At 35.3% G+C, this 27,949-nt stretch overlaps 2 protein-coding genes and 1 pseudogene across 2 annotated transcripts; all 3 read left to right on the forward strand.

Annotated features, from left to right (window-relative positions):
* Positions 1-356: 356 nt before the first annotated feature.
* Positions 357-1,437, forward strand: LOC120218108 (transcription factor SCREAM2-like). Its single transcript, XM_039215078.1, has 4 exons — positions 357-476; positions 675-803; positions 930-1,100; positions 1,330-1,437. Exons 1-4 carry the CDS (start codon positions 399-401, stop codon positions 1,423-1,425), a joined length of 474 nt encoding a protein of 157 aa, XP_039071009.1. The 5' UTR covers positions 357-398; the 3' UTR covers positions 1,426-1,437.
* Positions 1,438-21,331: 19,894 nt separating this feature from the next.
* Positions 21,332-23,494, forward strand: LOC120218119 (prosaposin-like). The gene is given in 7 exon segments (XM_039215087.1): positions 21,332-21,353; positions 21,525-21,635; positions 22,247-22,440; positions 22,507-22,666; positions 22,669-22,703; positions 22,932-22,991; positions 23,250-23,494. Coding segments are annotated over 6 exon segments (687 nt in total). The 5' UTR covers positions 21,332-21,353; positions 21,525-21,529; the 3' UTR covers positions 23,382-23,494.
* Positions 23,495-24,852: 1,358 nt separating this feature from the next.
* LOC120218020 lies at positions 24,853-27,872 on the forward strand (annotated as a pseudogene).
* Positions 27,873-27,949: the final 77 nt, after the last annotated feature.

Below are 27,949 nucleotides of genomic sequence, written 5' to 3' on the forward strand. Positions count from 1 at the left end.
GTTGATAGTGTTTAATCTTTCCTTATTAATAGTAATGTTTGTTCGTATCTTTTATTTATTTTTTCTTATTTAGTTGAATTTTTAACAATCTTTTTGAATAATCCTATTTTATCCTTAAGCGAGTAGTTTATGTAATTTAATGATTTAAGAAAAATTGTAAACTAACGAGGTCAATTCTGTAAATTCAAAGAAAATGAATAATAATAATAATAATTGGGAAAGGAGGGCCTCTCATGCAGGAAACAAACAACAATGCTCTGTAGGTATATTATTGATGAATGAAAGCTGCTCCTTTAAATATACCCTTTCAAGATTAATCCCAGTGAATGAAAAAAACAAAGTCTAAATATTTTCGAAATATTCTAAACCGACTTACACGCTGAATCATCTTCATCATCATGTCTTCTAGAGGCCGAAAGAAATCATCTGTTCATCAAAAACTTCAACAGCTTCGTTCCCTCACCAACTCTACTGCTGTAAATATCATCCAGCCCTAACAACTCTTTAAATCCGTAACCATGGAAGTCTTTTTGTTTTTTTTTCGCGTTATAGCTTATAACAATGGAGATGAAACCAAGAAACGAGAAAGAAAGCTAGTCTAGCAAAATTTTCATATATAGAATGCTTATAGAAAACCCTTGTTGATTGCATGATTGATTGATATTCCTTTTCAGGTAAACAAGACTTCAATCATCGTAGATGCTTCGAGATATATCGGTGAGTTGAAGGACAAGGTGGATAAACTGAGCCAAGAAACTGGAACCACTTCACAGGCTTCAACTTCCCAGAATCCTACGCCAATGGTAAATATATATATTTTTTATTTGTTTTTTGATTTCTGAAAATTTTCTCTGTCTCTCAGTGGATTTAACAAGCTTGGGACCCTTGTATATGCGTTTACTAATTGCAGCTTCCTTCTTTTCCATTAGGTTACAGTGGAAACCCTAGAGAAGGGTTTCCTTATTAATGTGTTGTTAGAAAAGAATTGCCCTGGTTTGCTTGTTTCTGTATTGGAAACCTTCGAAGAACTTGGCCTTGACGTGATCGAAGCTAGGGTTTCTTGTGAAGATAGTTTCAAACTAGAAGCCATTGGAGGAGAAGTAAGTCTCTCTCTCTCTCTCTATATATATATATATATATACATATATACGAACCCTGCTTTATTGTTTTTCTGATTAGTTGTTGCAATATTGGAATGTGGATTTGGAGATGAAAATGTTGTTGTTAACCGAGCCCGTAACCCGTTTTGTGGAAATAAAGTCTTGGATATTTGATATTGAGGTTTTGTGCAACAATAATGCATTATTGCTGCGATAAATGTGTTTCCAGAATCAAGGTAATGCAGAAGGCATTGATGCTCAAATGGTGAAACAAGCAATGATGCAGGCTATTATAAGGAAATGGGATGAAAATAGAGAGGAGTAGAAGGATTTTCCCTATTTTTCGCTAGAGTAAAATTCGGTATTTAGCAGACAAAACACTGCGGATTACCGAGTTTTTTTATACGGATTGCAGATTCACAGTGTAACATCTTTTATCTTTATTAATATTTATATTAATGTTCACCTTCAGCCATAATTTCCCTGGCTGCTAAAACTAATTTCCTTGCAGCTAACATTGATGATATGGAAGTACCCATTGTAACACCCCAATTTAGGGGCTAAATTTAAGAAATTATAAAGTGGTGGATTTAATTGGTATTTTGAAAGAAACGGGGGATTAAATTGTAAGATTTTAAAGTTGGCAGACCGTTTTAAGAAGTACAGGAAATTCAGTGGCTAAATCCATGATTTAACCATTTTTTATATATGTTGAAATATAATCCCCCACCCGTGCTCAGTTTCTGGAAATTTTTCCAGTTTCCCTCTCCCGTCAACCCCTCTTTGAACTCCGATCTACTCGCCGTCCGACCTCCGATCGATGAGCCGAAACCACCATCGTGTTCGTTTTCAATCGAGGAACAAAACCCCTCAAACATTTCGTCGTGAATCATCTCCGTTCGTCGTGAATTTCAGTCGGAAGTATCGTCGGTAATAACTCGTTTTAGTTGGTTTTTCATCGATTCACGATGATCCGATGATCCGTTTACGACACCTCCCGCACCATCGTGTTCCTTGTGCCGTTCCGAGTCCACCGGTGTTCTCCTTTTTCTCCGACGGCGGCAGCGCGTGTGGAGGTGAAGCGGTCAAAGTTTCCGACGTTTCAAAATCGAGCTCTCCGCCGTTCAAAATTGTGAACCGAGCTTTGTAAGTATCTCGAAATAGCTCAAAATAATTTTTAGAAATTTTTCTGTGAATTTTACGCTGCCGGAACAATGCCCACGCGCCCCCACGCGCCGCCACTGCGAGTGGGGATAGTCTAAATGACCGGTTTGACCGGTTTTAGTGAATAGTTGACCGGTTTGACCGGTCACAACCCGACCCGACCCGTTGATCGTTGACCCGTTGACCGTTGACTGGAGTTGACCACTGTTGACCAAAACTTTGACCGGCTTTGATCGGGCATTAAACGACCTTTGACTTCGACCGAGTATACCTATCCTGACATTTTTCGACGTTCCAAATCTGATTCCGCTGTCCGTTTTTCGAAATTCGAACCCGAAGGCCTCAAAATTACCGGTCAAACCCGTTGACTTTGATTTTGACCGAAAATTCCAAATTTCTGAAAAGTCATATTTTATGCTTTCGACGTCCTGAATCCGAATCCGAAGTCCGTTTCGCCAAATTCGAACTCGGTAAGCCGTCTTTCACTGATTTATCACCCGATTCGATCCGTTTATCGTAATTAAGCTCCGTTTCTGATATAATTTATGTGATATGTATCTGAGGAATTATTGGAAGTTGAATTGAAGATTAAAGGCGTTCGAATGGAATTTTTATGGTCGATCAGTATTGCACGAAAATCGAGGTAATACTTTACTACCTCTTTATGCTTTATGGAACATGTTGATATTGGTAAATGCATGAATAAGATAATGTTGGTCACTTTTGTGGAGTTGAATAATTTATTCACTCGATATGAATGTGGTAGAAATTCTGTAACTGAATACGGATCGAATGACTAAGATAAGAGATTGATAATTGTTAGAATTAAATTACAAGTTTGTGATTGGTGATAAAGAAATCAGCTCTGGATTTGTAACTTATATTTTATATCATCAAGGGTTAAATGTTAAAGATACTTGGATGAAAAATTATGAGAATACTCCGATATGGTAAAATTACGAAATTACCCTTATGTTGGAAAATGATAAGAATTGCCCTGGAAGTTGGTTAATAACTCTGAAAAGACATATTGAAATTATCTGGTTAAGAAATTACGAAAATGCCTTGAGAGATAAAATAGTCTGATTTGACCCTGAATGAGAAAGTACTTTGAGGATTTGTACTTACTCGATTAAGTACGAATTTAATTGTTAAGATCCTGTCTTTGTACAGAAAAATTTATAATATTCCGTTTGTAAAATCTGAGAAGACACTTGACTCGAAAATATTCGAATAAGGAGTAAATACTTGAAGAGTAATTTATCGGAGGTATTCTGCTGACAGAATTGTTCGAAAGGACTGAAGTAAATGATAAGATTGAATTAAATAATAAGACCGGATGGAAGGAATGATTGAAATATTCTAGAATTATAAAATGACCAAATTACCCCTGGAATGGAAATGACTCAAGAATGTCACCAAGCTCAGGAATGAATGGATATACTCAAGCTTTGAAATGAATAGAAAAAAAAAATGTTAAGCACCAAAATGACCAAAATGCCCTTATGACCTAGAATAAGTAAATGTCTAGGATTAATTAAGAAATCCAAATAAACATGGATGTTGTGCTACCAGTAAAAGTTATGGAACGCAACTTAAGTGATCAACCAAAGCTAGTGCTATATCATTACCTGAATGATATAATTACCACTTGAATGTTTGTCGTCTTCTCAAATTTGGATCGATGATAATTCTGGAAGTACCTGGTTCAGCTCAACTTTAGAGTGCATACAGTACTAATAAGTGGGTATTCGTGAGATAAATCAACCACGAATACCAGAATGACTTTATTATATGACTAAATTGAATTGAAAGGAAGTGCAACATGTATTTGAGATTCAAAAATGTCTGAACTATTCTGGAAAACTCTAAAGTAACCGGGATAAACTTGCTTACTAAATGAACTAAGTAACCTCAATGACCGAGGATTAAATAGGTGATTGGATGAGTTTGGAAACACTGTATGAATTGTCCTTATGGGTTATGAACATGAATCAAGTACGTCCATATTTTCTGATATCGTTGAAACATGGAAATGTAATAAAGACCGTTGGAAGATCTATTCAGCGATAATTATGGGGATGATCTATTGATATGCATTTTGGTATTAAAGAGTGAATGCATTGGAAGGATAATGAATTAATTTGTTGACATGCATCAGTCTGTGAGTTGTGTAACTTGAGTTGTTTGATAATACTATCGATAGTCATAGATCGTAAATGACTTGAATCTTCGATTACATATTTTGATCTAAAATCAATTCGGTCATGTTTGAAAACGCAAGTAACGCAGAAGGAAAAGATTATGAATACCTCATTTGGTACAATTGGGCTGAAATCCTATGAATTCAAAGTAATTCCTGAATACCCCTGATTGTTTGGGTAATGGAATCACTCGCAGTAAATCTGAATTTAGAATTATTATGTAAAAGGTTCCTGAACGTTTTCCTGATGCACATGGAAACTTAGTGGAATTCTAAAGTATCAATCAGAAATGTCTGATTATATTGGTTAGAAATCGATTCTCTTCAATGAGATCTTATTCCTGGAATCTGATCAAATTGCACAAGTTCGTGTTATCTATATTGATAACTACAAAATGCGTCTGAAAAATATATGGATTCTCTAGTGTGTTCCTTATATTTTGAAAAAAATTGTTTTATTGTTTTAACACGTGGTACACTGAAATCTATGGTTTTTATTTATGGATGCACCGACTTAACGGTGATGGCTTATGGATTTGTATCATTGTATAAACTGTATCTTGGAGATACAGATTTGTAAAGTACAGCTCTGATCAAGCTGGAAAATTGTTATGGACCTAATGTGACACTTAGGTAGGCTCTGCGGCCCTGAGATCATTCTCGGGTAGGCCCTGCGGCCCTAAGATGTGTTCTTAGGTAGGCCCCATGGCCCCGAAATCTATCTTGGGTAGGCTCTCAGGCCCTAAGATGTTCCCTTAGGTTAATTCTTTGTAAGATGGTTTTAAAATACGAGTTTAAAAAGCTCCACTACAATATGGTTTATGGGATTTTATTGAACTATCATTTGATTAGTGTACCTATTATGATTTTATCGTATTGATGAAACACACTAGACATCCTATTTGACCTCATGAAAACGTGATTGTATGAAAGGTTTCTTATGAACTGAGATTCATGGCTTCTACTCGATGAACTTCTAAGGGAACCCCAAATTATTCTACAAGCTGGTATACATATGATTCAATAAGGAAATTATATGGCTTTCTATTTATCTACATGTCATGTAGCATCATCTGGTAGTTTTGTATTACTGAGCTTTACAAAGCTCACTCTATTACTCACCTTTTCAGGTTAAAACAATTGTACCAGTGCATCTATCGACTTCAGTAAGGGAGTTCTTCCGGCGTGGTTGCAGAGTATGGTACTTGTGATTAGGGGGCATGAAATTGTATTTTGATTTATATACGAGTTTGGAAATCTGTTTTATTTTTAAATAGTGATAAATGATTTTATAAGTTTACATGTTCTGATAAAAAGTTTTAAAATTTCCGCTATTTTTACGGTGGGTCGCTCCGGTGGCCCTAATGTGACTTCCCGAATCGGATCGGGCTACCCGCATCGGTCTGGGGTGTTACATTTAGTGGTATCAGAGCTATGGTTTGAGTCAAAAATTTTCAAGATAGACCGGCCGGTCAAATGTCAAAATATGTCTGATCAGTACATGCCCCTAGACTGCAATCGTACCTCTCTGAGCCGGAACTCCAGGGCTGAGTCCCTATCTGTATTGAGTAAACCAAAGTTTCTATCTGCTAAGGCTATACTTGTACAAAAAGGAATACCAGTAACATCTGTCTAAACGCTGTAAAGTATCTCATGAGCCATGTGAGAGTTATTCATCTGAGAATTTCTGACTCGACTCCGGAAATGAAATTGAGATATGTTGCTGCTCTACGAGCCTATTCACGTATCCAATGCTGAATTGATTTCACAAGAATAAAGTTGTTCTGATTATTTACTTGGACTGAGGGAGAATTCTGAAGAGATTGATTACTCGAGAAAATTTTAAATTCTTTTATTGAAATAAGGAAAATTTATGATAAGAATGTATGCTCAGCTGGTTAAGGATAAGTGGAGGAATCGTACTTTTATAAAAGCTATTGATAGATTTGAAAGAACTGATGGAAGTTTCATTTATGCAATTATGTGACATGAATGAATTTCGAGGACGAAATTTTTTTAAGGAGGAGAGAATTGTAACACCCCAATTTAGGGGCTAAATTTAAGAAATTATAAAGTGGTGGATTTAATTGGTATTTTGAAAGAAACGGGGGATTAAATTGTAAGATTTTAAAGTTGGCAGACCGTTTTAAGAAGTACAGGAAATTCAGTGGCTAAACCCATGATTTAACCATTTTTTATATATGTTGAAATATAATCCCCCACCCGTGCTCAGTTTCTGGAAATTTTTCCAGTTTCCCTCTCCCGTCAACCCCTCTTTGAACTCCGATCTACTCGCCGTCCGACCTCCGATCGATGAGCCGAAACCACCATCGTGTTCGTTTTCAATCGAGGAACAAAACCCCTCAAACATTTCGTCGTGAATCATCTCTGTTCGTCGTGAATTTCAGTCGGAAGTATCGTCGGTAATAACTCGTTTTAGTTGGTTTTTCATCGATTCACGATGATCCGATGATCCGTTTACGACACCTCCCGCACCATCGTGTTCCTTGTGCCGTTCCGAGTCCACCGGTGTTCTCCTTTTTCTCCGACGGCGGCAGCGCGTGTGGAGGTGAAGCGGTCAAAGTTTCCGACGTTTCAAAATCGAGCTCTCCGCCGTTCAAAATTGTGAACCGAGCTTTGTAAGTATCTCGAAATAGCTCAAAATAATTTTTAGAAATTTTTCTGTGAATTTTACGCTGCCGGAACAGTGCCCACGCGCCCCCACGCGCCGCCACTGCGAGTGGGGATAGTCTAAATGACCGGTTTGACCGGTTTTAGTGAATAGTTGACCGGTTTGACCGGTCACAACCCGACCCGACCCGTTTACCCGACCCGACCCGTTTACCCGACCCGTTGACCCGACCCGTTGATCGTTGACCCGTTGACCGTTGACTGGAGTTGACCACTGTTGACCAAAACTTTGACCGGCTTTGATCGGGCATTAAACGACCTTTGACTTCGACCGAGTATACCTATCCTGACATTTTTCGACGTTCCAAATCTGATTCCGCTGTCCGTTTTTCGAAATTCGAACCCGAAGGCCTCAAAATTACCGGTCAAACCCGTTGACTTTGATTTTGACCGAAAATTCCAAATTTCCGAAAAGTCATATTTTATGCTTTCGACGTCCTGAATCCGAATCCGAAGTCCGTTTCGCCAAATTCGAACTCGGTAAGCCGTCTTTCACTGATTTATCACCCGATTCGATCCGTTTATCGTAATTAAGCTCCGTTTCTGATATAATTTATGTTGATATGTATCTGAGGAATTATTGGAAGTTGAATTGAAGATTAAAGGCGTTCGAATGGAATTTTTATGGTCGATCAGTATTGCACGAAAATCGAGGTAATACTTTACTACCTCTTTATGCTTTATGGAACATGTTGATATTGGTAAATGCATGAATAAGATAATGTTGGTCACTTTTGTGGAGTTGAATAATTTATTCACTCGATATGAATGTGGTAGAAATTCTGTAACTGAATACGGATCGAATGACTAAGATAAGAGATTGATAATTGTTAGAATTAAATTACAAGTTTGTGATTGGTGATAAAGAAATCAGCTCTGGATTTGTAACTTATATTTTATATCATCAAGGGTTAAATGTTAAAGATACTTGGATGAAAAATTATGAGAATACTCCGATATGGTAAAATTACGAAATTACCCTTATGTTGGAAAATGATAAGAATTGCCCTGGAAGTTGGTTAATAACTCTGAAAAGACATATTGAAATTATCTGGTTAAGAAATTACGAAAATGCCTTGAGAGATAAAATAGTCTGATTTGACCCTGAATGAGAAAGTACTTTGAGGATTTGTACTTAACTCGATTAAGTACGAATTTAATTGTTAAGATCCTGTCTTTGTACAGAAAAATTTATAATATTCCGTTTGTAAAATCTGAGAAGACACTTGACTCGAAAATATTCGAATAAGGAGTAAATACTTGAAGAGTAATTTATCGGAGGTATTCTGCTGACAGAATTGTTCGAAAGGACTGAAGTAAATGATAAGATTGAATTAAATAATAAGACCGGATGGAAGGAAATGATTGAAATATTCTAGAATTATAAAATGACCAAATTACCCCTGGAATGGAAATGACTCAAGAATGTCACCAAGCTCAGGAATGAATGGATATACTCAAGCTTTGAAATGAATAGAAAAAAAAATGTTAAGCACCAAAATGACCAAAATGCCCTTATGACCTAGAATAAGTAAATGTCTTGGATTAATTAAGAAATCCAAATAAACATGGATGTTGTGCTACCAGTAAAAGTTATGGAACGCAACTTAAGTGATCAACCAAAGCTAGTGCTATATCATTACCTGAATGATATAATTACCACTTGAATGTTTGTCGTCTTCTCAAATTTGGATCGATGATAATTCTGGAAGTACCTGGTTCAGCTCAACTTTAGAGTGCATACAGTACTAATAAGTGGGTATTCGTGAGATAAATCAACCACGAATACCAGAATGACTTTATTATATGACTAAATTGAATTGAAAGGAAGTGCAACATGTATTTGAGATTCAAAATGTCTGAACTATTCTGGAAAACTCTAAAGTAACCGGGATAAACTTGCTTACTAAATGAACTAAGTAACCTCAATGACCGAGGATTAAATAGGTGATTGGATGAGTTTGGAAACACTGTATGAATTGTCCTTATGGGTTATGAACATGAATCAAGTACGTCCATATTTTCTGATATCGTTGAAACATGGAAATGTAATAAAGACCGTTGGAAGATCTATTCAGCGATAATTATGGGGATGATCTATTGATATGCATTTTGGTATTAAAGAGTGAATGCATTGGAAGGATAATGAATTAATTTGTTGACATGCATCAGTCTGTGAGTTGTGTAACTTGAGTTGTTTGATAATACTATCGATAGTCATAGATCGTAAATGACTTGAATCTTCGATTACATATTTTGATCTAAAATCAATTCGGTCATGTTTGAAAACGCAAGTAACGCAGAAGGAAAAGATTATGAATACCTCATTTGGTACAATTGGGCTGAAATCCTATGAATTCAAAGTAATTCCTGAATACCCCTGATTGTTTGGGTAATGGAATCACTCGCAGTAAATCTGAATTTAGAATTATTATGTAAAAAGGTTCCTGAACGTTTTCCTGATGCACATGGAAACTTAGTGGAATTCTAAAGTATCAATCAGAAATGTCTGATTATATTGGTTAGAAATCGATTCTCTTCAATGAGATCTTATTCCTGGAATCTGATCAAATTGCACAAGTTCGTGTTATCTATATTGATAACTACAAAATGCGTCTGAAAAATATATGGATTCTCTAGTGTGTTCCTTATATTTTGAAAAAAATTGTTTTATTGTTTTAACACGTGGTACACTGAAATCTATGGTTTTTATTTTATGGATGCACCGACTTAACGGTGATGGCTTATGGATTTGTATCATTGTATAAACTGTATCTTGGAGATACAGATTTGTAAAGTACAGCTCTGATCAAGCTGGAAAATTGTTATGGACCTAATGTGACACTTAGGTAGGCTCTGCGGCCCTGAGATCATTCTCGGGTAGGCCCTGCGGCCCTAAGATGTGTTCTTAGGTAGGCCCCATGGCCCCGAAATCTATCTTGGGTAGGCTCTCAGGCCCTAAGATGTTCCCTTAGGTTAATTCTTTGTAAGATGGTTTTAAAATACGAGTTTAAAAAGCTCCACTACAATATGGTTTATGGGATTTTATTGAACTATCATTTGATTAGTGTACCTATTATGATTTTATCGTATTGATGAAACACACTAGACATCCTATTTGACCTCATGAAAACGTGATTGTATGAAAGGTTTCTTATGAACTGAGATTCATGGCTTCTACTCGATGAACTTCTAAGGGAACCCCAAATTATTCTACAAGCTGGTATACATATGATTCAATAAGGAAATTATATGGCTTTCTATTTATCTACATGTCATGTAGCATCATCTGGTAGTTTTGTATTACTGAGCTTTACAAAGCTCACTCTATTACTCACCTTTTCAGGTTAAAACAATTGTACCAGTGCATCTATCGACTTCAGTAAGGGAGTTCTTCCGGCGTGGTTGCAGAGTATGGTACTTGTGATTAGGGGGCATGAAATTGTATTTTGATTTATATACGAGTTTGGAAATCTGTTTATTTTTAAATAGTGATAAATGATTTTATAAGTTTACATGTTCTGATAAAAAGTTTTAAAATTTCCGCTATTTTTACGGTGGGTCGCTCCGGTGGCCCTAATGTGACTTCCCGAATCGGATCGGGCTACCCGCATCGGTCTGGGGTGTTACATTTAGTGGTATCAGAGCTATGGTTTGAGTCAAAAATTTTCAAGATAGACCGGCCGGTCAAATGTCAAAATATGTCTGATCAGTACATGCCCCTAGACTGCAATCGTACCTCTGAGCCGGAACTCCAGGGCTGAGTCCCTATCTGTATTGAGTAAACCAAAGTTCTATCTGCTAAGGCTATACTTGTACAAAAAGGAATACCAGTAACATCTGTCTAAACGCTGTAAAGTATCTCATGAGCCATGTGAGAGTTATTCATCTGAGAATTTCTGACTCGACTCCGGAAATGAAATTGAGATATGTTGCTGCTCTACGAGCCTATTCACGTATCCAATGCTGAATTGATTTCACAAGAATAAAGTTGTTCTGATTATTTACTTGGACTGAGGGAGAATTCTGAAGAGATTGATTACTCGAGAAAATTTTAAATTCTTTTATTGAAATAAGGAAAATTTATGATAAGAATGTATGCTCAGCTGGTTAAGGATAAGTGGAGGAATCGTACTTTTATAAAAGCTATTGATAGATTTGAAAGAACTGATGGAAGTTTCATTTATGCAATTATGTGACATGAATGAATTTCGAGGACGAAATTTTTTTAAGGAGGAGAGAATTGTAACACCCCAATTTAGGGGCTAAATTTAAGAAATTATAAAGTGGTGGATTTAATTGGTATTTTGAAAGAAACGGGGATTAAATTGTAAGATTTTAAAGTTGGCAGACCGTTTTAAGAAGTACAGGAAATTCAGTGGCTAAACCCATGATTTAACCATTTTTATATATGTTGAAATATAATCCCCCACCCGTGCTCAGTTTCTGGAAATTTTTCCAGTTTCCCTCTCCCGTCAACCCCTCTTTGAACTCCGATCTACTCGCCGTCCGACCTCCGATCGATGAGCCGAAACCACCATCGTGTTCGTTTTCAATCGAGGAACAAAACCCCTCAAACATTTCGTCGTGAATCATCTCCGTTCGTCGTGAATTTCAGTCGGAAGTATCGTCGGTAATAACTCATTTTAGTTGGTTTTTCATCGATTCACGATGATCCGATGATCCGTTTACGACACCTCCCGCACCATCGTGTTCCTTGTGCCGTTCCGAGTCCACCGGTGTTCTCCTTTTTCTCCGACGGCGGCAGCGCGTGTGGAGGTGAAGCGGTCAAAGTTTCCGACGTTTCAAAATCGAGCTCTCCGCCGTTCAAAATTGTGAACCGAGCTTTGTAAGTATCTCGAAATAGCTCAAAATAATTTTTAGAAATTTTTCTGTGAATTTTACGCTGCCGGAACAGTGCCCACGCGCCCCCACGCGCCGCCACTGCGAGTGGGGATAGTCTAAATGACCGGTTTGACCGGTTTTAGTGAATAGTTGACCGGTTTGACCGGTCACAACCCGACCCGACCCGTTTACCCGACCCGACCCGTTTACCCGACCCGTTGACCCGACCCGTTGATCGTTGACCCGTTGACCGTTGACTGGAGTTGACCACTGTTGACCAAAACTTTGACCGGCTTTGATCGGGCATTAAACGACCTTTGACTTCGACCGAGTATACCTATCCTGACATTTTTCGACGTTCCAAATCTGATTCCGCTGTCCGTTTTTCGAAATTCGAACCCGAAGGCCTCAAAATTACCGGTCAAACCCGTTGACTTTGATTTTGACCGAAAATTCCAAATTTCCGAAAAGTCATATTTTATGCTTTCGACGTCCTGAATCCGAATCCGAAGTCCGTTTCGCCAAATTCGAACTCGGTAAGCCGTCTTTCACTGATTTATCACCCGATTCGATCCGTTTATCGTAATTAAGCTCCGTTTCTGATATAATTTATGTTGATATGTATCTGAGGAATTATTGGAAGTTGAATTGAATATTAAAGGCGTTCGAATGGAATTTTTATGGTCGATCAGTATTGCACGAAAATCGAGGTAATACTTTACTACCTCTTTATGCTTTATGGAACATGTTGATATTGGTAAATGCATGAATAAGATAATGTTGGTCACTTTTGTGGAGTTGAATAATTTATTCACTCGATATGAATGTGGTAGAAATTCTGTAACTGAATACGGATCGAATGACTAAGATAAGAGATTGATAATTGTTAGAATTAAATTACAAGTTTGTGATTGGTGATAAAGAAATCAGCTCTGGATTTGTAACTTATATTTTATATCATCAAGGGTTAAATGTTAAAGATACTTGGATGAAAAATTATGAGAATACTCCGATATGGTAAAATTACGAAATTACCCTTATGTTGGAAAATGATAAGAATTGCCCTGGAAGTTGGTTAATAACTCTGAAAAGACATATTGAAATTATCTGGTTAAGAAATTACGAAAATGCCTTGAGAGATAAAATAGTCTGATTTGACCCTGAATGAGAAAGTACTTTGAGGATTTGTACTTAACTCGATTAAGTACGAATTTAATTGTTAAGATCCTGTCTTTGTACAGAAAAATTTATAATATTCCGTTTGTAAAATCTGAGAAGACACTTGACTCGAAAATATTCGAATAAGGAGTAAATACTTGAAGAGTAATTTATCGGAGGTATTCTGCTGACAGAATTGTTCGAAAGGACTGAAGTAAATGATAAGATTGAATTAAATAATAAGACCGGATGGAAGGAAATGATTGAAATATTCTAGAATTATAAAATGACCAAATTACCCCTGGAATGGAAATGACTCAAGAATGTCACCAAGCTCAGGAATGAATGGATATACTCAAGCTTTGAAATGAATAGAAAAAAAAAATGTTAAGCACCAAAATGACCAAAATGCCCTTATGACCTAGAATAAGTAAATGTCTAGGATTAATTAAGAAATCCAAATAAACATGGATGTTGTGCTACCAGTAAAAGTTATGGAACGCAACTTAAGTGATCAACCAAAGCTAGTGCTATATCATTACCTGAATGATATAATTACCACTTGAATGTTTGTCGTCTTCTCAAATTTGGATCGATGATAATTCTGGAAGTACCTGGTTCAGCTCAACTTTAGAGTGCATACAGTACTAATAAGTGGGTATTCGTGAGATAAATCAACCACGAATACCAGAATGACTTTATTATATGACTAAATTGAATTGAAAGGAAGTGCAACATGTATTTGAGATTCAAAAATGTCTGAACTATTCTGGAAAACTCTAAAGTAACCGGGATAAACTTGCTTACTAAATGAACTAAGTAACCTCAATGACCGAGGATTAAATAGGTGATTGGATGAGTTTGGAAACACTGTATGAATTGTCCTTATGGGTTATGAACATGAATCAAGTACGTCCATATTTTCTGATATCGTTGAAACATGGAAATGTAATAAAGACCGTTGGAAGATCTATTCAGCGATAATTATGGGGATGATCTATTGATATGCATTTTGGTATTAAAGAGTGAATGCATTGGAAGGATAATGAATTAATTTGTTGACATGCATCAGTCTGTGAGTTGTGTAACTTGAGTTGTTTGATAATACTATCGATAGTCATAGATCGTAAATGACTTGAATCTTCGATTACATATTTTGATCTAAAATCAATTCGGTCATGTTTGAAAACGCAAGTAACGCAGAAGGAAAAGATTATGAATACCTCATTTGGTACAATTGGGCTGAAATCCTATGAATTCAAAGTAATTCCTGAATACCCCTGATTGTTTGGGGTAATGGAATCACTCGCAGTAAATCTGAATTTAGAATTATTATGTAAAAAGGTTCCTGAACGTTTTCCTGATGCACATGGAAACTTAGTGGAATTCTAAAGTATCAATCAGAAATGTCTGATTATATTGGTTAGAAATCGATTCTCTTCAATGAGATCTTATTCCTGGAATCTGATCAAATTGCACAAGTTCGTGTTATCTATATTGATAACTACAAAATGCGTCTGAAAAATATATGGATTCTCTAGTGTGTTCCTTATATTTTGAAAAAAATTGTTTTATTGTTTTAACACGTGGTACACTGAAATCTATGGTTTTTTTTTATGGATGCACCGACTTAACGGTGATGGCTTATGGATTTGTATCATTGTATAAACTGTATCTTGGAGATACAGATTTGTAAAGTACAGCTCTGATCAAGCTGGAAAATTGTTATGGACCTAATGTGACACTTAGGTAGGCTCTGCGGCCCTGAGATCATTCTCGGGTAGGCCCTGCGGCCCTAAGATGTGTTCTTAGGTAGGCCCCATGGCCCCGAAATCTATCTTGGGTAGGCTCTCAGGCCCTAAGATGTTCCCTTAGGTTAATTCTTTGTAAGATGGTTTTAAAATACGAGTTTAAAAAGCTCCACTACAATATGGTTTATGGGATTTTATTGAACTATCATTTGATTAGTGTACCTATTATGATTTTATCGTATTGATGAAACACACTAGACATCCTATTTGACCTCATGAAAACGTGATTGTATGAAAGGTTTCTTATGAACTGAGATTCATGGCTTCTACTCGATGAACTTCTAAGGGAACCCCAAATTATTCTACAAGCTGGTATACATATGATTCAATAAGGAAATTATATGGCTTTCTATTTATCTACATGTCATGTAGCATCATCTGGTAGTTTTGTATTACTGAGCTTTACAAAGCTCACTCTATTACTCACATTTTCAGGTTAAAACAATTGTACCAGTGCATCTATCGACTTCAGTAAGGGAGTTCTTCCGGCGTGGTTGCAGAGTATGGTACTTGTGATTAGGGGGCATGAAATTGTATTTTGATTTATATACGAGTTTGGAAATCTGTTTTATTTTTAAATAGTGATAAATGATTTTATAAGTTTACATGTTCTGATAAAAAGTTTTAAAATTTCCGCTATTTTTACGGTGGGTCGCTCCGGTGGCCCTAATGTGACTTCCCGAATCGGATCGGGCTACCCGCATCGGTCTGGGGTGTTACACCCCATAATAAGTTATACACGAGTATGATTTTAAAATAAAAGAAAAATACGGCCTACATAAACTAGCCTATCCTCTCTCAACTCAAAAGCATACCGTTCATCAGCAAGTATAAAGTGTAATAATCTTAAAATTTAGAGGCCTCACATTTTAAAAAAGTATTTTGATTTTGCTTTTAAGGGCGTTCGAATGATGATATTTTTTAAATAAAATGTCACGATTATATACTTATTTTGTGACATTTTCTTAATTTTATATATGTTTATATTTTTATTTTATTTTATAAGAAACAGTCATAATATGATAAATTTTGATATTCTATAATTTTATCTTATTATAAAATATTTTAATAACTTTATTTTAAAATGCAGCAAAGGACCTTTAAATCTATTGGGACGGCCTGCTCACAGGGATGGGTCTACTCTGCTGTGGAGAAGCCCAGGTCATTAACTGCCCACAACCATGAAGAAGCCTCCCAACTCTTCTATAAATGTGGTTAATCAACTTAGGATATGATATATATTCCATCAACTTAGAATTATCGATGTTTATGAATTATACAGAATTTATTTAAAACAGTTATTAAATTTCAATTTAAACAGATCCATTTACTCATACATTTCCACTAAACATGCATGTGATTGAAAATATAGGGCAAAGCAAATTCAACGTTGCATAGCATTATTTAACGTAACAGATTAACACAAGCTGACATTTTGAGGCCTATATGTTAATAGTATCCCCAGCAATAGCACCCACGGCACTTACCGAATGATCCCACGGTTGTCGTTCCTTCACCGTCTGCTCTCGAATGGAACGAAGACCTCAGGGTCGAGAACCGACTCCTCTGCTTATACTTCACACTACACAGTACTCAGAGACCACGAGGAGGAGGACGAAGGCACAACAGTATTCTCCAACTCATCATTTTCCTAAACAATGCGTGAAGAAGACCGGATCTGGAGTGTTTATTGACGGGTTTGGGGTTGGAGTTGGAGTAGTATGAAGATGTAGTGGAAAATGAATGTTTGGGTTGAGATTCCCACGTGAAAGGAATCGAGCCCAAGACTCGACCATAGTAGACAAGGCTTGATAAAACCCAACTTGTCATCCTGCTTCATTTCCACAGCTTCAGTGCTCATGTTACCAATAAATTGTGGGAATCCAAGAACCAGATGAGGAAAGCTCTAGGTACCCTTCAATTGAGGTTTTATGATATATAAATAATCCAAGTCTCAAGTCTTATCAAACAAAAAATATCTCAATTTGATTTTAAATATAATTAAATTGAAATATAAATACCAAATAATTCATTAATGATTGACTTTAAGATTTATGTCAATATAGTATCCCTTACTGATGTTGATAATAATAATGCTACAGCACAATGCAAGCATTCAACCAGTCATGTTTACTCGATTGCGATTGGCTTCTCTTCAACGACGACGAAATGTTCGTTCAATTCAGGATCATACGGATTTAGACCGTTGTTGATTTGGGACATAAAACAGTATAGTAAGCTAAAATAGAAGATATGTACCTACAAAGAGAAAAGAAACAAATAAGTAAATGAAAAGAAAAACTCTAATGTAAAGTTATTGCTCTCCGGCAGCATGGCCAAAAATTTGATGTTAATAATAATTATGCTACAGCACAGTGCAAGCCACACTATAGTATCAAAATAATAAAGTGGAAGTTGTTAAGCTTCAGATGTCGAACCCACATAGAGCTAAAAGTTTACAGAAGAGTTGTGTAAAAGAATAATATAAACTTAATTGTAATGATTGAAGAAAAAGTAAACAACAAGATAATGAAAACAAAATGATAAATGTCAGACAGTGCTACAACATTCAGGAGAGCAACAGATCTAGGATTAAATAGATGTGGGTAATATTTGGCAATTTCTACTAAGCATATATTCAAGACTATGCATTCATGTGTCTCGTAAGGATTAACATCATTTAATTAACAAGAGTCAATTTTCATTAATTCTATTTGATCAAATAGTTAACAATGCTTAACAATGGACAACATATATTTTATATATCAAATATTGCTCTTAACAAACTCCAAAGATGCACAAAAGTAGTATGAAAATCCATAAAATTCATTTCCAAAAATTATAGAATCACATACATAAAGATAACTTCATCTCTAAAATTATCTCATAAGTAAAGCAACACATAAAAACAAAGTTCAAATATAAAACATAACAAAAACATTTAATCAAACACCTTATATTCATGAACCAAATATAATCCAAAATGGAATAACATTCAACTAAATAACCATCACTTCCCTATCTAAAAAAATGGAAAATAAAGTTGAATCCTCTTGATCGTCGTTGCTCGTTGCTGCTGCACTCCCGACGGTGGGCTTAGGCTTCCATAGAAGGTGGTAAATGGAAAAAGTAAAAGGAGGCTGTGAAAGAATTCGAGTTCCATGAGATGAAGAAAATGTTGTATTTATAGTCTCATAGGGTCAAACTTTCCTCCAATAGAAAAGTTTTTCCTTCTTATGAAAAATCATTTTATTTAAAATTCAAACTCTATAATTATCTTCAGCAGCTAATAAATTTCAAATTCCAACCTTATCTTCAGCAACTAATAAAATTCAAATTCCAGTATTATCTTCAGCAGCTAATAAAATTCAAATTCCAGCATTATCTTCAGCAACTAATCAATTCCTAAAAGTTCTCTAATTGTTGGGTGATTTGTTGAATGCTACAACAACGTCTCAGCAATTCTGTATCATATCAACTCACAATAACACCTACAACGTCAGACAAAGTCACAGCATCATAGTAGCAAATTCATAGCAAAATCATCAAAATCAACCCAAGTATCAACAATCTCTCCCAATATGCAAATAATGAAAAATATACTAAAATTATTCTAAATGTGGTCCTAAACATACTAACGTTCAAGCTTAACCTAAATAAAAAGGTTCTAAATAATAACTCATTTGGAGAGTTATCACTTATAATGAACCATACTTTCCCTCCCTTTCTATATGTTATTACTTTTAGTTTTGTACGAACATAGATAGTTAGATAGAAGAAGCAAAAGCAGTCGTATTTTCAATATTTTTTTATTAATTTTTTTATAATTTAAATATTTTATTTATATTTTTATTAATAATTTAATTTTACACTCCTAAAACTTAATATAAACTTTTTAAAAAATATACATATAACATAAAAACTTACCTCCGTTTTTATGTACATTTATGTTATAAGTATTTTGTATATGTTTTAAGCATTCAATATGGTTATAATTTTTTCTCTCTCTCTTTTATAAAAAATAAAACTAGGTTTGGTTTGGTTTGTTTTGATTTGATTTTTAAAATTATTTTATTTTATTTAAAAAAACATATATTTCTTTTTTTTAAAAGTAAAAATAAATTTAATAAATAGAAATAAGATTTTTTTCATTATTTGAAGAGAAAAATTGAATCAATTATCAAATATAGTTTATTATTTTAAGTGAAAAGGATATGTAGTTTTAGGAGAGTAAATGGTATTATTATTATATAGTTTACGTGAAGTGGCGGGTGTCCCCATTCAAGGCCCGAACCGACTCGCTCCACAGTGGACCCGTCCGGTGCTGATATTAGAAAAACTGATTGATTCTTAGCCATTTGGTCCCAATATTTTTTATTTAAATTATGGTTTTCCTATCGCTTCATATTTAAAATAAATATTATAACGATCATTTACACTAAATATTTATTATAAATATATAAAAATAATTGTAATAATATATATAATTAATATTTAAATGATAGAGTAGATAACGTTTCACTCAAATTTAGTTAGATATAAATGTATGGGTTGAAGATAATATGTTTTAAAAAATTTAAATTCTCATATAATTTAGATATTATTTATTTATAATATAATTTAGATTCAACTTCACCGCTTATTTTACTTATAGTTTTAAAATAATAAAACATTTTGTAATTATATTGAAATTCTCTATTTATGACGCGTAAGGTATATGTAATGGTTTTAAATTATGTTTTGGATGTCGGAAGTGTCTAATTTTTGCGGTTGTTTGTCTATGAATTTTTCGTTACTGTTTGTTTTCTGACAAGTTTCCCAACGCGATGTGGAAGTGTTTGACATTGCAAAATTGGTGGAGCGAGCAGCAGAATTGGAAAAAGATGTGATTGTTAAGGAAAGAGAAACATTGGATGTGCTAAAACAATTGGAAACTGACTATGGAAGAAGTAAAATTAAAGGTTCAGAAAGAAGCATAATGTAACCCTTGAGAAGAACATGGATGATATGAAACAGAACCATCAAGTTGGCCATCCAAACTCCAGTTCTCGGAAAGAAGAGAGAGGTTAAGTCAGAATTCGTACGTCCAAGATATCATCCCTTGAAGAAGAGCTAAGACTTAAACAAAGGATGCTGAAATCAGAAGCGGCGCTGATATTCCAATGGATATATCCAGGGAACTCCAATGAGGCTGAGCAGATCAACAAAATAGGACATGCAGCTAGACCAGAGGTTTCCAGAGCTGTATCTGAAATTCAACAGAGTAAAACCAGATTAAAAACTACCCAGATGAGGCTACTCGCTGCCAAGAAAGCCAAGGAAGCTGTGTCTCTCGCAGAGATCAAAACTCTTTCGCGCAAGGAGAGTTCAACCTGTGCAAAAGGAACAAGGGGTGGCTATTTCATTCCAAGACTGCAATGCGTTAACGTGCAAGGCTCACAACTATCTAATAAGAAACTGGTTGATGCGATGCTCAAAGCTAAGTTGTTGAAAATGGAAATCTTGAAGAAAGTAGAGGAGGAAATCAAAACTAGTACGAAGGCCTTGGAAGAATCATTGAACAGAGTAGATGTGAAAAAACTGACCAAGATGATGAAAGTTTAATTGGCCCGAAAGGACATAATAAAAGTTCAACAACTATAAGGGTCCGGAAAAGGCCATTCCACCAACTTTTATTAATTAAATGTTTGATGATATATCTAAGATCTAATCATGATAAAATTCTGAACAAACCGTAAGTGTGACAAAGGATTTCAACCAGAAAACATTGTGATCGACCGCAGAGTAACAAAACCTGGAGAAGGGATAAGTTATAAGAAAAGCCAACTACCAAGTTCCCAAACCGACACTCATCTGTGCTCTCTCTCTCTTTGCTTTGACCTTCTCTCCCCCATGTAGCAAAAACTATCTTCTTCCATTAATTTTCTTCGTTTCTATTCAGTTTTCATAGATCCTACGCTATCTTAATCTGGGTTTCTTTTACTAGTGATTTCTTACCCTTATGCAAAAATCTTTCATGCGTTTTCTTCGTTTTCTTTGTTGAATACTAGTGTTACTTTTGTTTTCTATTCATTATGTTATGCTTTAATTTATTCACTGGTAGACTCACAGAATCTGATTTGTTATATAAGCTTTTATGTATTTGTTTTGTGTTGGAATAGTTTCATCTTATACCTGTGTTTAGTATTGAAAATATTCAATAAAATGAATCTGCGACTGCAGAATTAACTCTTGATGCTAGAACAATATGCTTTTGAATACTTTCACAATATTATTGAGGCTGCTGCCTTGCTTATTGTGACGACCTGACTGGTTGGAACTCAGTCCAACAGGTTAGGCCATGACAGATCTACTTATCTTGTCTATATGTGGTGATTAAAGGTAATACAACTTTGCATATTTGGATATGTGCTGGTTTAAGGATTTTTCTATTGTTATTATATCATCTTTTTTACCTTTGGTTATGTTAATCGAAAAAGATATCGACTTTTCCTTTTTAGCATGCTTTGTTTTGCATTATGGGGTTCTCATGTATTTGATGAATAACTCCAGGCATTATGGATGTGAGATTGGGGCTTTTGTTCCTCCTTGTGTTGAGTGTTAGCTGGGCATCTAAAGCTAGACAACTAGAAGTTGTCGAGGTACTAATCTCCGATGAATCAGGTAATTCACTTAAGACTTTTTTTCCTAGTGGTGAGGGAGGGTGGAATTTTATGACGTGGGGAGTTTTTTTTTATTATTATTATTGGTAAAAACTGAAAGATGACTCTGGCAATGATTAATAATCCATATTCAGATGTGGTTATAGCAATACAATTGCCGTAGCTGAACCGAGTCTCTTGGTGAATGTGTTCTAAGATCCTTAAGATGCTTTTGAATAACAATGACACACGCTTTGAATAAATAAATGGTTACAGGCTAGAAGTAGACTATTAGTTAGCATATTATTCGATTAGATTTATTTATTTATTTATTTTTCCCATTTAAAACCTAAAACGTTTTGTCTATAAACTACGTAAAATTCATAGGCACACTGTCAAGTGAGTGCTTAATTATTCGAAATTGATAAGGGATTTGAGATGGAATGTGCAATCGTATGGCTATTTAAAATTGCGAATTGGAATTGGGCACCTTAAAGTTTGAAATAACAATTCATTTGCTGTATGTGGTGCCTGACTCCCTCGAAATCAATTTGCAAACTATTCAACTTTTTGAATTAAGATTGTTGAATGAAAGTGAGAAAATAATCAAAGTGCAATGACTTGGAAATCCAGGTTCAGTTGTGCAGATAAAGCCGGGGGTAGATGAGGAAGTTATAGAAAAGGTTGCTCGGAACGATAATGTGTGCCCCTTGTGTGAGGAATTCACAACCGAGGCAATTGAATACCTTTCTCAGAATAAGACCCAGGCTGAGATAGTTGAAATGCTTCACAAGAGTTGTTACCGTATACCATCTTTTACGAAGCAGGTAAAAGCATAAAAGCTTCCTTCAATTCATATTCATTACTAAATCACTCCGATTTATACTGCACAGTGCATTATGCTCGTGGACTACTATTCTTCTCTTTTCTTCTTGGAAGTGTCTTCAATTCAACCTCAAGATTTCTGTACAAAGTTCAACCTTTGTCAAAAAGTTGCTCTTATATCTTCACAAATTCGCGAAGATAGCTGTGGCATGTGCCACCATGCTGTTTCCAAGTACTATATAAGCTGCAAGATCCCCATACAAAGGTTTGCTTTACTCCCGTATTTCTTAAAGCTACATGCATGTCTACAAGGTTTGATCTATATAAATAAGTTGATACAGACATACATGTGCATAGCTCTTTGGTTGAAGCAGTGTAATGTGAGGCTAGCTCTGGACTAATTCAGTTACACGTGAACATATTTTTATAGAAAAGGTTGGCATTTAAATTATAGCCTGGTTTATTCTGATCTCCATTTGTTCCATGGTGCCAGTTGGAGATAATTCAACTCCTTTTGAAGGGCTGTAACTCAATGCAGAACCATGTGCAGAAGGTGGGTGTAATTAAAAAATTACTGCTCTACTTTTTATCCTCGATTTTTACGCATTCGTAAGATCAGTTTATAGGAGACACTTGTCTGGATTGTAGATTTGTTTACACTATAAATCTCCATGGATTTAGTTAGGCACGTTGTTTTCTTATTGGCAAGTGTAATGAAAATAAATCTCCATGTTTAGAATTCGAGTTTTACGTTTTCGGTTTTGTTCCCCGTTGAACTCTTAAGCTACCGTGGTGTGGTTTTTGTTGTCAGTGTAAGCAGATAGTTTTCGAGTACGGGCCTCTGATCCTAGCAAATGCGGAACACTTTCTGGAAACGACAGATGTTTGCACCAGACTGCATGCCTGTGATGGTGGAAAGCAAGCATCAGTTGCAGATTCTTAGTAGTTGAATCATCTATTATAATACCACGAGGATGTGTTCTTGTAATATTATATATAAACTTGTGGATTTGCAATTGTGTGTGTAAGAATTGTTAAGCTGTGGATTTGGTGGAATTTGATTTCTTACAGTGCCATGAATCAGTGGATCATTCTTGGCTTCGGCTTGCAAGAAACAGTCATAGCTAGGAATTAAAATGATTTTGAATCGAATGGATATATGTTTTGGGACATGATTTATCTGTATCCAATTATTGACCAAAGATCCAAACATTGCTTTCCACCCCTAATTACTTCATTTATCAAACTTACAATGATAGCTCCTAGAGCTGGTTACGTGTGATCTAATCATCATTAATTAAACATAAAAGCATTTGCTTAATATTCATTAAAAAAGATTGTTTTCTTCAAGTGTTTTTACTTTATTTTTTAAAGTTAGTGTTAGCTTAATTGGTTGTTTTGTGTAGGGATGTCCACCGGTTGAATTGGGTTGGACTTTTGGTCAATTTGATTCGATTTAAGAATTATACCACTTAAAATTTTGTTTGATTTAGAATTAGGGAGTTTCATTCGATTCGATTTTTGAAGTGAAAACTTGTATCCGACCTTACTCGACATAAATTTAAAAATATTTTTTATTCGATAGAATAAAGATCTAATTGAAAAATCTATATAGTGGATGTATTATAACAATATCCTTGAACATATAAAAATTATTTATTATCTGGAGTCGGGTTAAGACATCATCCTTTACAAAACACAATATGATCCTATAAGATCAGATTAGAAACGATCAAGTTTGGATAAAATAAACATCCTAATTTATACAGGAAAATATTATGTTTATATTTTTTTTATTTATATTTAACATGTTATTTTATCAAATTTAAAACAAACACAAAATTATATTATTTTTCTTTTCATATATAGCCTTTCTTTCGCAAAAAAGGTATTTTATGTAGCAAACTTTTAAAAGGTTAGTTCAATTGCTCCTTATAATTTTTTAAAAATCGCCTTGATCAACATATATATAGGTATAGCATTAGCCAATGTATAATTGGTAAAGGCACATCTAACATTTTTTAGATAAAATTTGTATAACATTTTATGATTCTTTCATTCTTGTTTTTTTTATTCTCAAATATTATATAATCTATTATTAAACACATTGGATTAAAAATACATTATCAGAAACGTTTTAAATTAAATGCATTTTTATCCTCCATGACCCAAAATATATCGTTTATTTAAATAACCTTTTATGCATGTTATTTACGTAAATATATATATATATATAACTGCCCCAAACATTCCTTATAAACGACAGAATGTTTTGAACTGTGTCTATAAGCCAGTGGGACCCACATGTCCCGCCACCCAAGAAAAAGACAAAAAACCCCGAATTACGTGGCCTTATATAAACTGACACGTGTAATAAAACCAGTGACATTTGACGCTTCCCCGAACAATCATAAATGACAGCTCGTCCGTTTGCAACTTGCAACGGTTATCTGAGGAAGGTGGCACCTAGGCCCAGCGAGGTATTTCACTTGCAACGTGGCGGACAATGGTTGGCCGTTGATGTTACACGAATTTTCACATGGCTATTGCGCTGTCATTGATTGTTAGATTTATAAGTTTCTTTCGACAACAAGCTTTTCCCTTTATAGATTTAAATATTAACGTTTGAATTTAAATTTTAAACACTAAAAGTTACGTTTCAAATCTCTTCATTCCATTTTTATAATACTTAATTAAAATTTTAAAAATAATATATATTAACTATAAGGTAGTTTAATGATACGAGATTTTAAGATTTTTAAATTATATATTTTAACAGATGTTGTCAATAAAAAATATATTAAAAGATATTCTTATTTCAATAATTTTAATCGATTTAATCAATATAGTTATTCTAAAAATACATTATATTTCAATGTGTGCATATTATATCATAAATCATCAATCAATATGGTTAAAAAGGCTTTTAAGTTATGATATTTTCCTTCTAAAATTGACCATAACACGTCTCTATGATTGATAGGTTATCATTTTAATCAATATTAACGCGGGTATTTATCATAATCAATAGGTAAATTCAAGTTGACGCATACAACAAAATCAATCATTTTTCCATAATAAATATCATTTTTGGGTAGGTTACAACCTCGTTTTGTTATATAAATGTTATCACATTGCCTCCTCCACCTTTCAAAAAAATTCTCTTGCTCATAGCTGCTCTCTACTTCTCACTGTTATCTTATGCATCTGTTGTTTCCTCAGAAATAAAGGGGAGAAAGCATTCTTACGGTTTTCAAGGTACAAACTTTCAACCTTAAATTTTCCAGGTTCACTTTCTTTTTGCTCCATTTTATGATTTCATTACTCTGGGGTGTCCTAGTTTCGCTTGAAATCTTTAGATTTGTTCTTTTTATTAATGTTTTGCTGGTAATTTTGAATTTACTTTAGTATTAGAAACTAGATGTTTTGGTTTCATGGTGCTAGCTAGGTTCAACCTCAGATTTTTGTTTGGATTTAAAAACTAGAGGCTGAGATTTACTTCAATTTACAATGGTTTTTGGACGAATCAAATTAGAATTCGGGTCATCATATGACATTTGATCTTTTATTATATATGTGTGCTGTTAATGCCCCTGATTTTGTTTTGAAATTCTTCATCAGGTGAACACTACATACATTTCTAGTCAAATTCGAAACTCTGTTACGGTCTGGTCTAATTCGGTTCGTCATTCTCGACTGGTTTCCTAATATCTTTTTAGTGTTTTCTTTCTTGGTTCACAAGGAAACCAGGGAATGCAGAAAGATGAGGTTGGAAGTTGAGCACCATTCGTTTGAGGTTAATGAAGTTGATGCTCTGTTTGAGCCGCCCTTACTATATACCTAATGATAATCGGCATTTAAGTTTTTATAATAGGCTGTGTTTCCATGTTATGATGGCTATTTTGACTAGTAATTTAAGGGAACATGTTATGCCAATGCGTGACTGTGAAGATGGTTGAGCTTTAGCAGAGTTTCAGGTCGGTTGCATATACATATATCAGAAACCTAGATCAGATATAGTAGTACTTGTTAAGGTAGATTCTGCTGCTATTGATATACTGGAAATGGAGTGTAAAGGACTGTGTGGGAAAGTATGAATGGGGGAGGTTATTAGGACAGGGAACCTTCGCCAAGGTTCATCGTGCGAGGAATATCGAACCGATATGAGTGTGGCCATTAAGATAGTTGACAAGGAGAGGGTATTAAGGTCGGGATGATGGATCAGATTAAGCGCGAAATTTCAGTCATGAGATTGGTTAGACATCCCAACATTGTCGAGCTTTATGAAGTAATGGCCAGCAAGACGAAGATTTACTTTGTTATGGAATATGCTAAAGGGGGTGATTGTTCAAGAAGGTTGTGAAAGGGAAGTTGAAAGAGGATGCTGCGAGAAGGTACTTTCAGCAGCTAATCAGTGCTGTCGATTTCTGTCATAGTCGAGGAGTTGTCATCGGGATCTTAAACCGGAAAACTTGTTGTTGGATGAGCAGGGTAACCTTAAGGTTACGGATTTCGGGTTGAGTGCTCTGAAACGAAACAACAAGATGGATTGCTCCACACAACATGCGGGACGCCTGCTTATGTTGCACCCGAAGTTATCAGCAGACGAGCTACGATGGATGCAAATCTGATGTCTGGTCATGTGGGGTAATCTTATATGTTCTCCTGGCTGGCTATCTGCCATTCCAGGACTCGAATCTGATGGAGATGTACCGGAAAATGGCAAAGGGGAGTTCAAGTTTCCCAACTGGTTTTCCCCCGAAGTACGTAGGTTGCTGTTGAAAATCTTGGATCCGAATCCAAGAACAAGGATCTCCATCGACAAAACGGAGCATCCCTGGTTCACAAAGGAATGGACCGTAAACCTCAAGTCAAAGAACCAGCTATCGTGCCGCAAACCCCAACTCCCTGTACTAACTTGAATGCCTTTGATATCATCTCCTTGTCTGCAGGCTTTGATTTATCTGGTTTATTCGAGGAAAAAGAACAAAAAACAAGTTAGATTTACATCGAACAAGACGGCTCCCACCATAATTCGAAACTCGAAGACATTGCTAAGCGTCTAAAGATGAAATAAAGAAGAAAGATGAAGGGTTGTTGAAGATAGAAAGCTCAAAAGAAGGCAGGAAAGGTACATTGGAGATTGATGCCGAAATCTTCGAAATTACACCGTCCATCTGGTGGAGGTTAAAAAGAGCAATGGAGACACGTTGGAGTATCAAAAGTAATGAAACAAGAGATAAGACCGGCACTGAGCGACATTGTTTGGGCTTGGCAAGGCGAGCCGCCGCTGCAAGCGCCACCGCCTATGGAGCATCAAGAGTCGCAACAACAATTTCATGTAGTTTCGACCCAGAGTTGATCAGCGTTTTAAATCACCTCGTATTTTCAAACTATCTTCCTTTAGTGTAATAAAGTTAAGACTGTCTTAAGCATGTTCGTGTGGGTTCTGGTAATTTGTACTTCAGCTTTCGATTACAATAAGTCTATATTAAACTATCCAACTCACAA

The sequence above is a fragment of the Hibiscus syriacus genome, unplaced genomic scaffold (genome assembly GCF_006381635.1).
Source record: "Hibiscus syriacus cultivar Baekdansim isolate YM2019G1 unplaced genomic scaffold, ASM638163v2 tig00110195_pilon, whole genome shotgun sequence".
NCBI classification, from domain to species: domain Eukaryota; kingdom Viridiplantae; phylum Streptophyta; class Magnoliopsida; order Malvales; family Malvaceae; genus Hibiscus; species Hibiscus syriacus.

Excerpts from the sequence above, each read along its gene's own strand:
- LOC120218108 (XM_039215078.1), top strand. The coding sequence starts at position 399 with ATGTCTTCTAGAGGCCGAAAGAAATCATCTGTTCATCAAAAACTTCAA. Across the intron at positions 477-674 it reads CCCTCACCAACTCTACTGCT|GTAAACAAGACTTCAATCAT; the intron begins GTAAATATCATC and ends ATTCCTTTTCAG. Across the intron at positions 1,101-1,329 it reads TAGAAGCCATTGGAGGAGAA|AATCAAGGTAATGCAGAAGG; the intron begins GTAAGTCTCTCT and ends ATGTGTTTCCAG.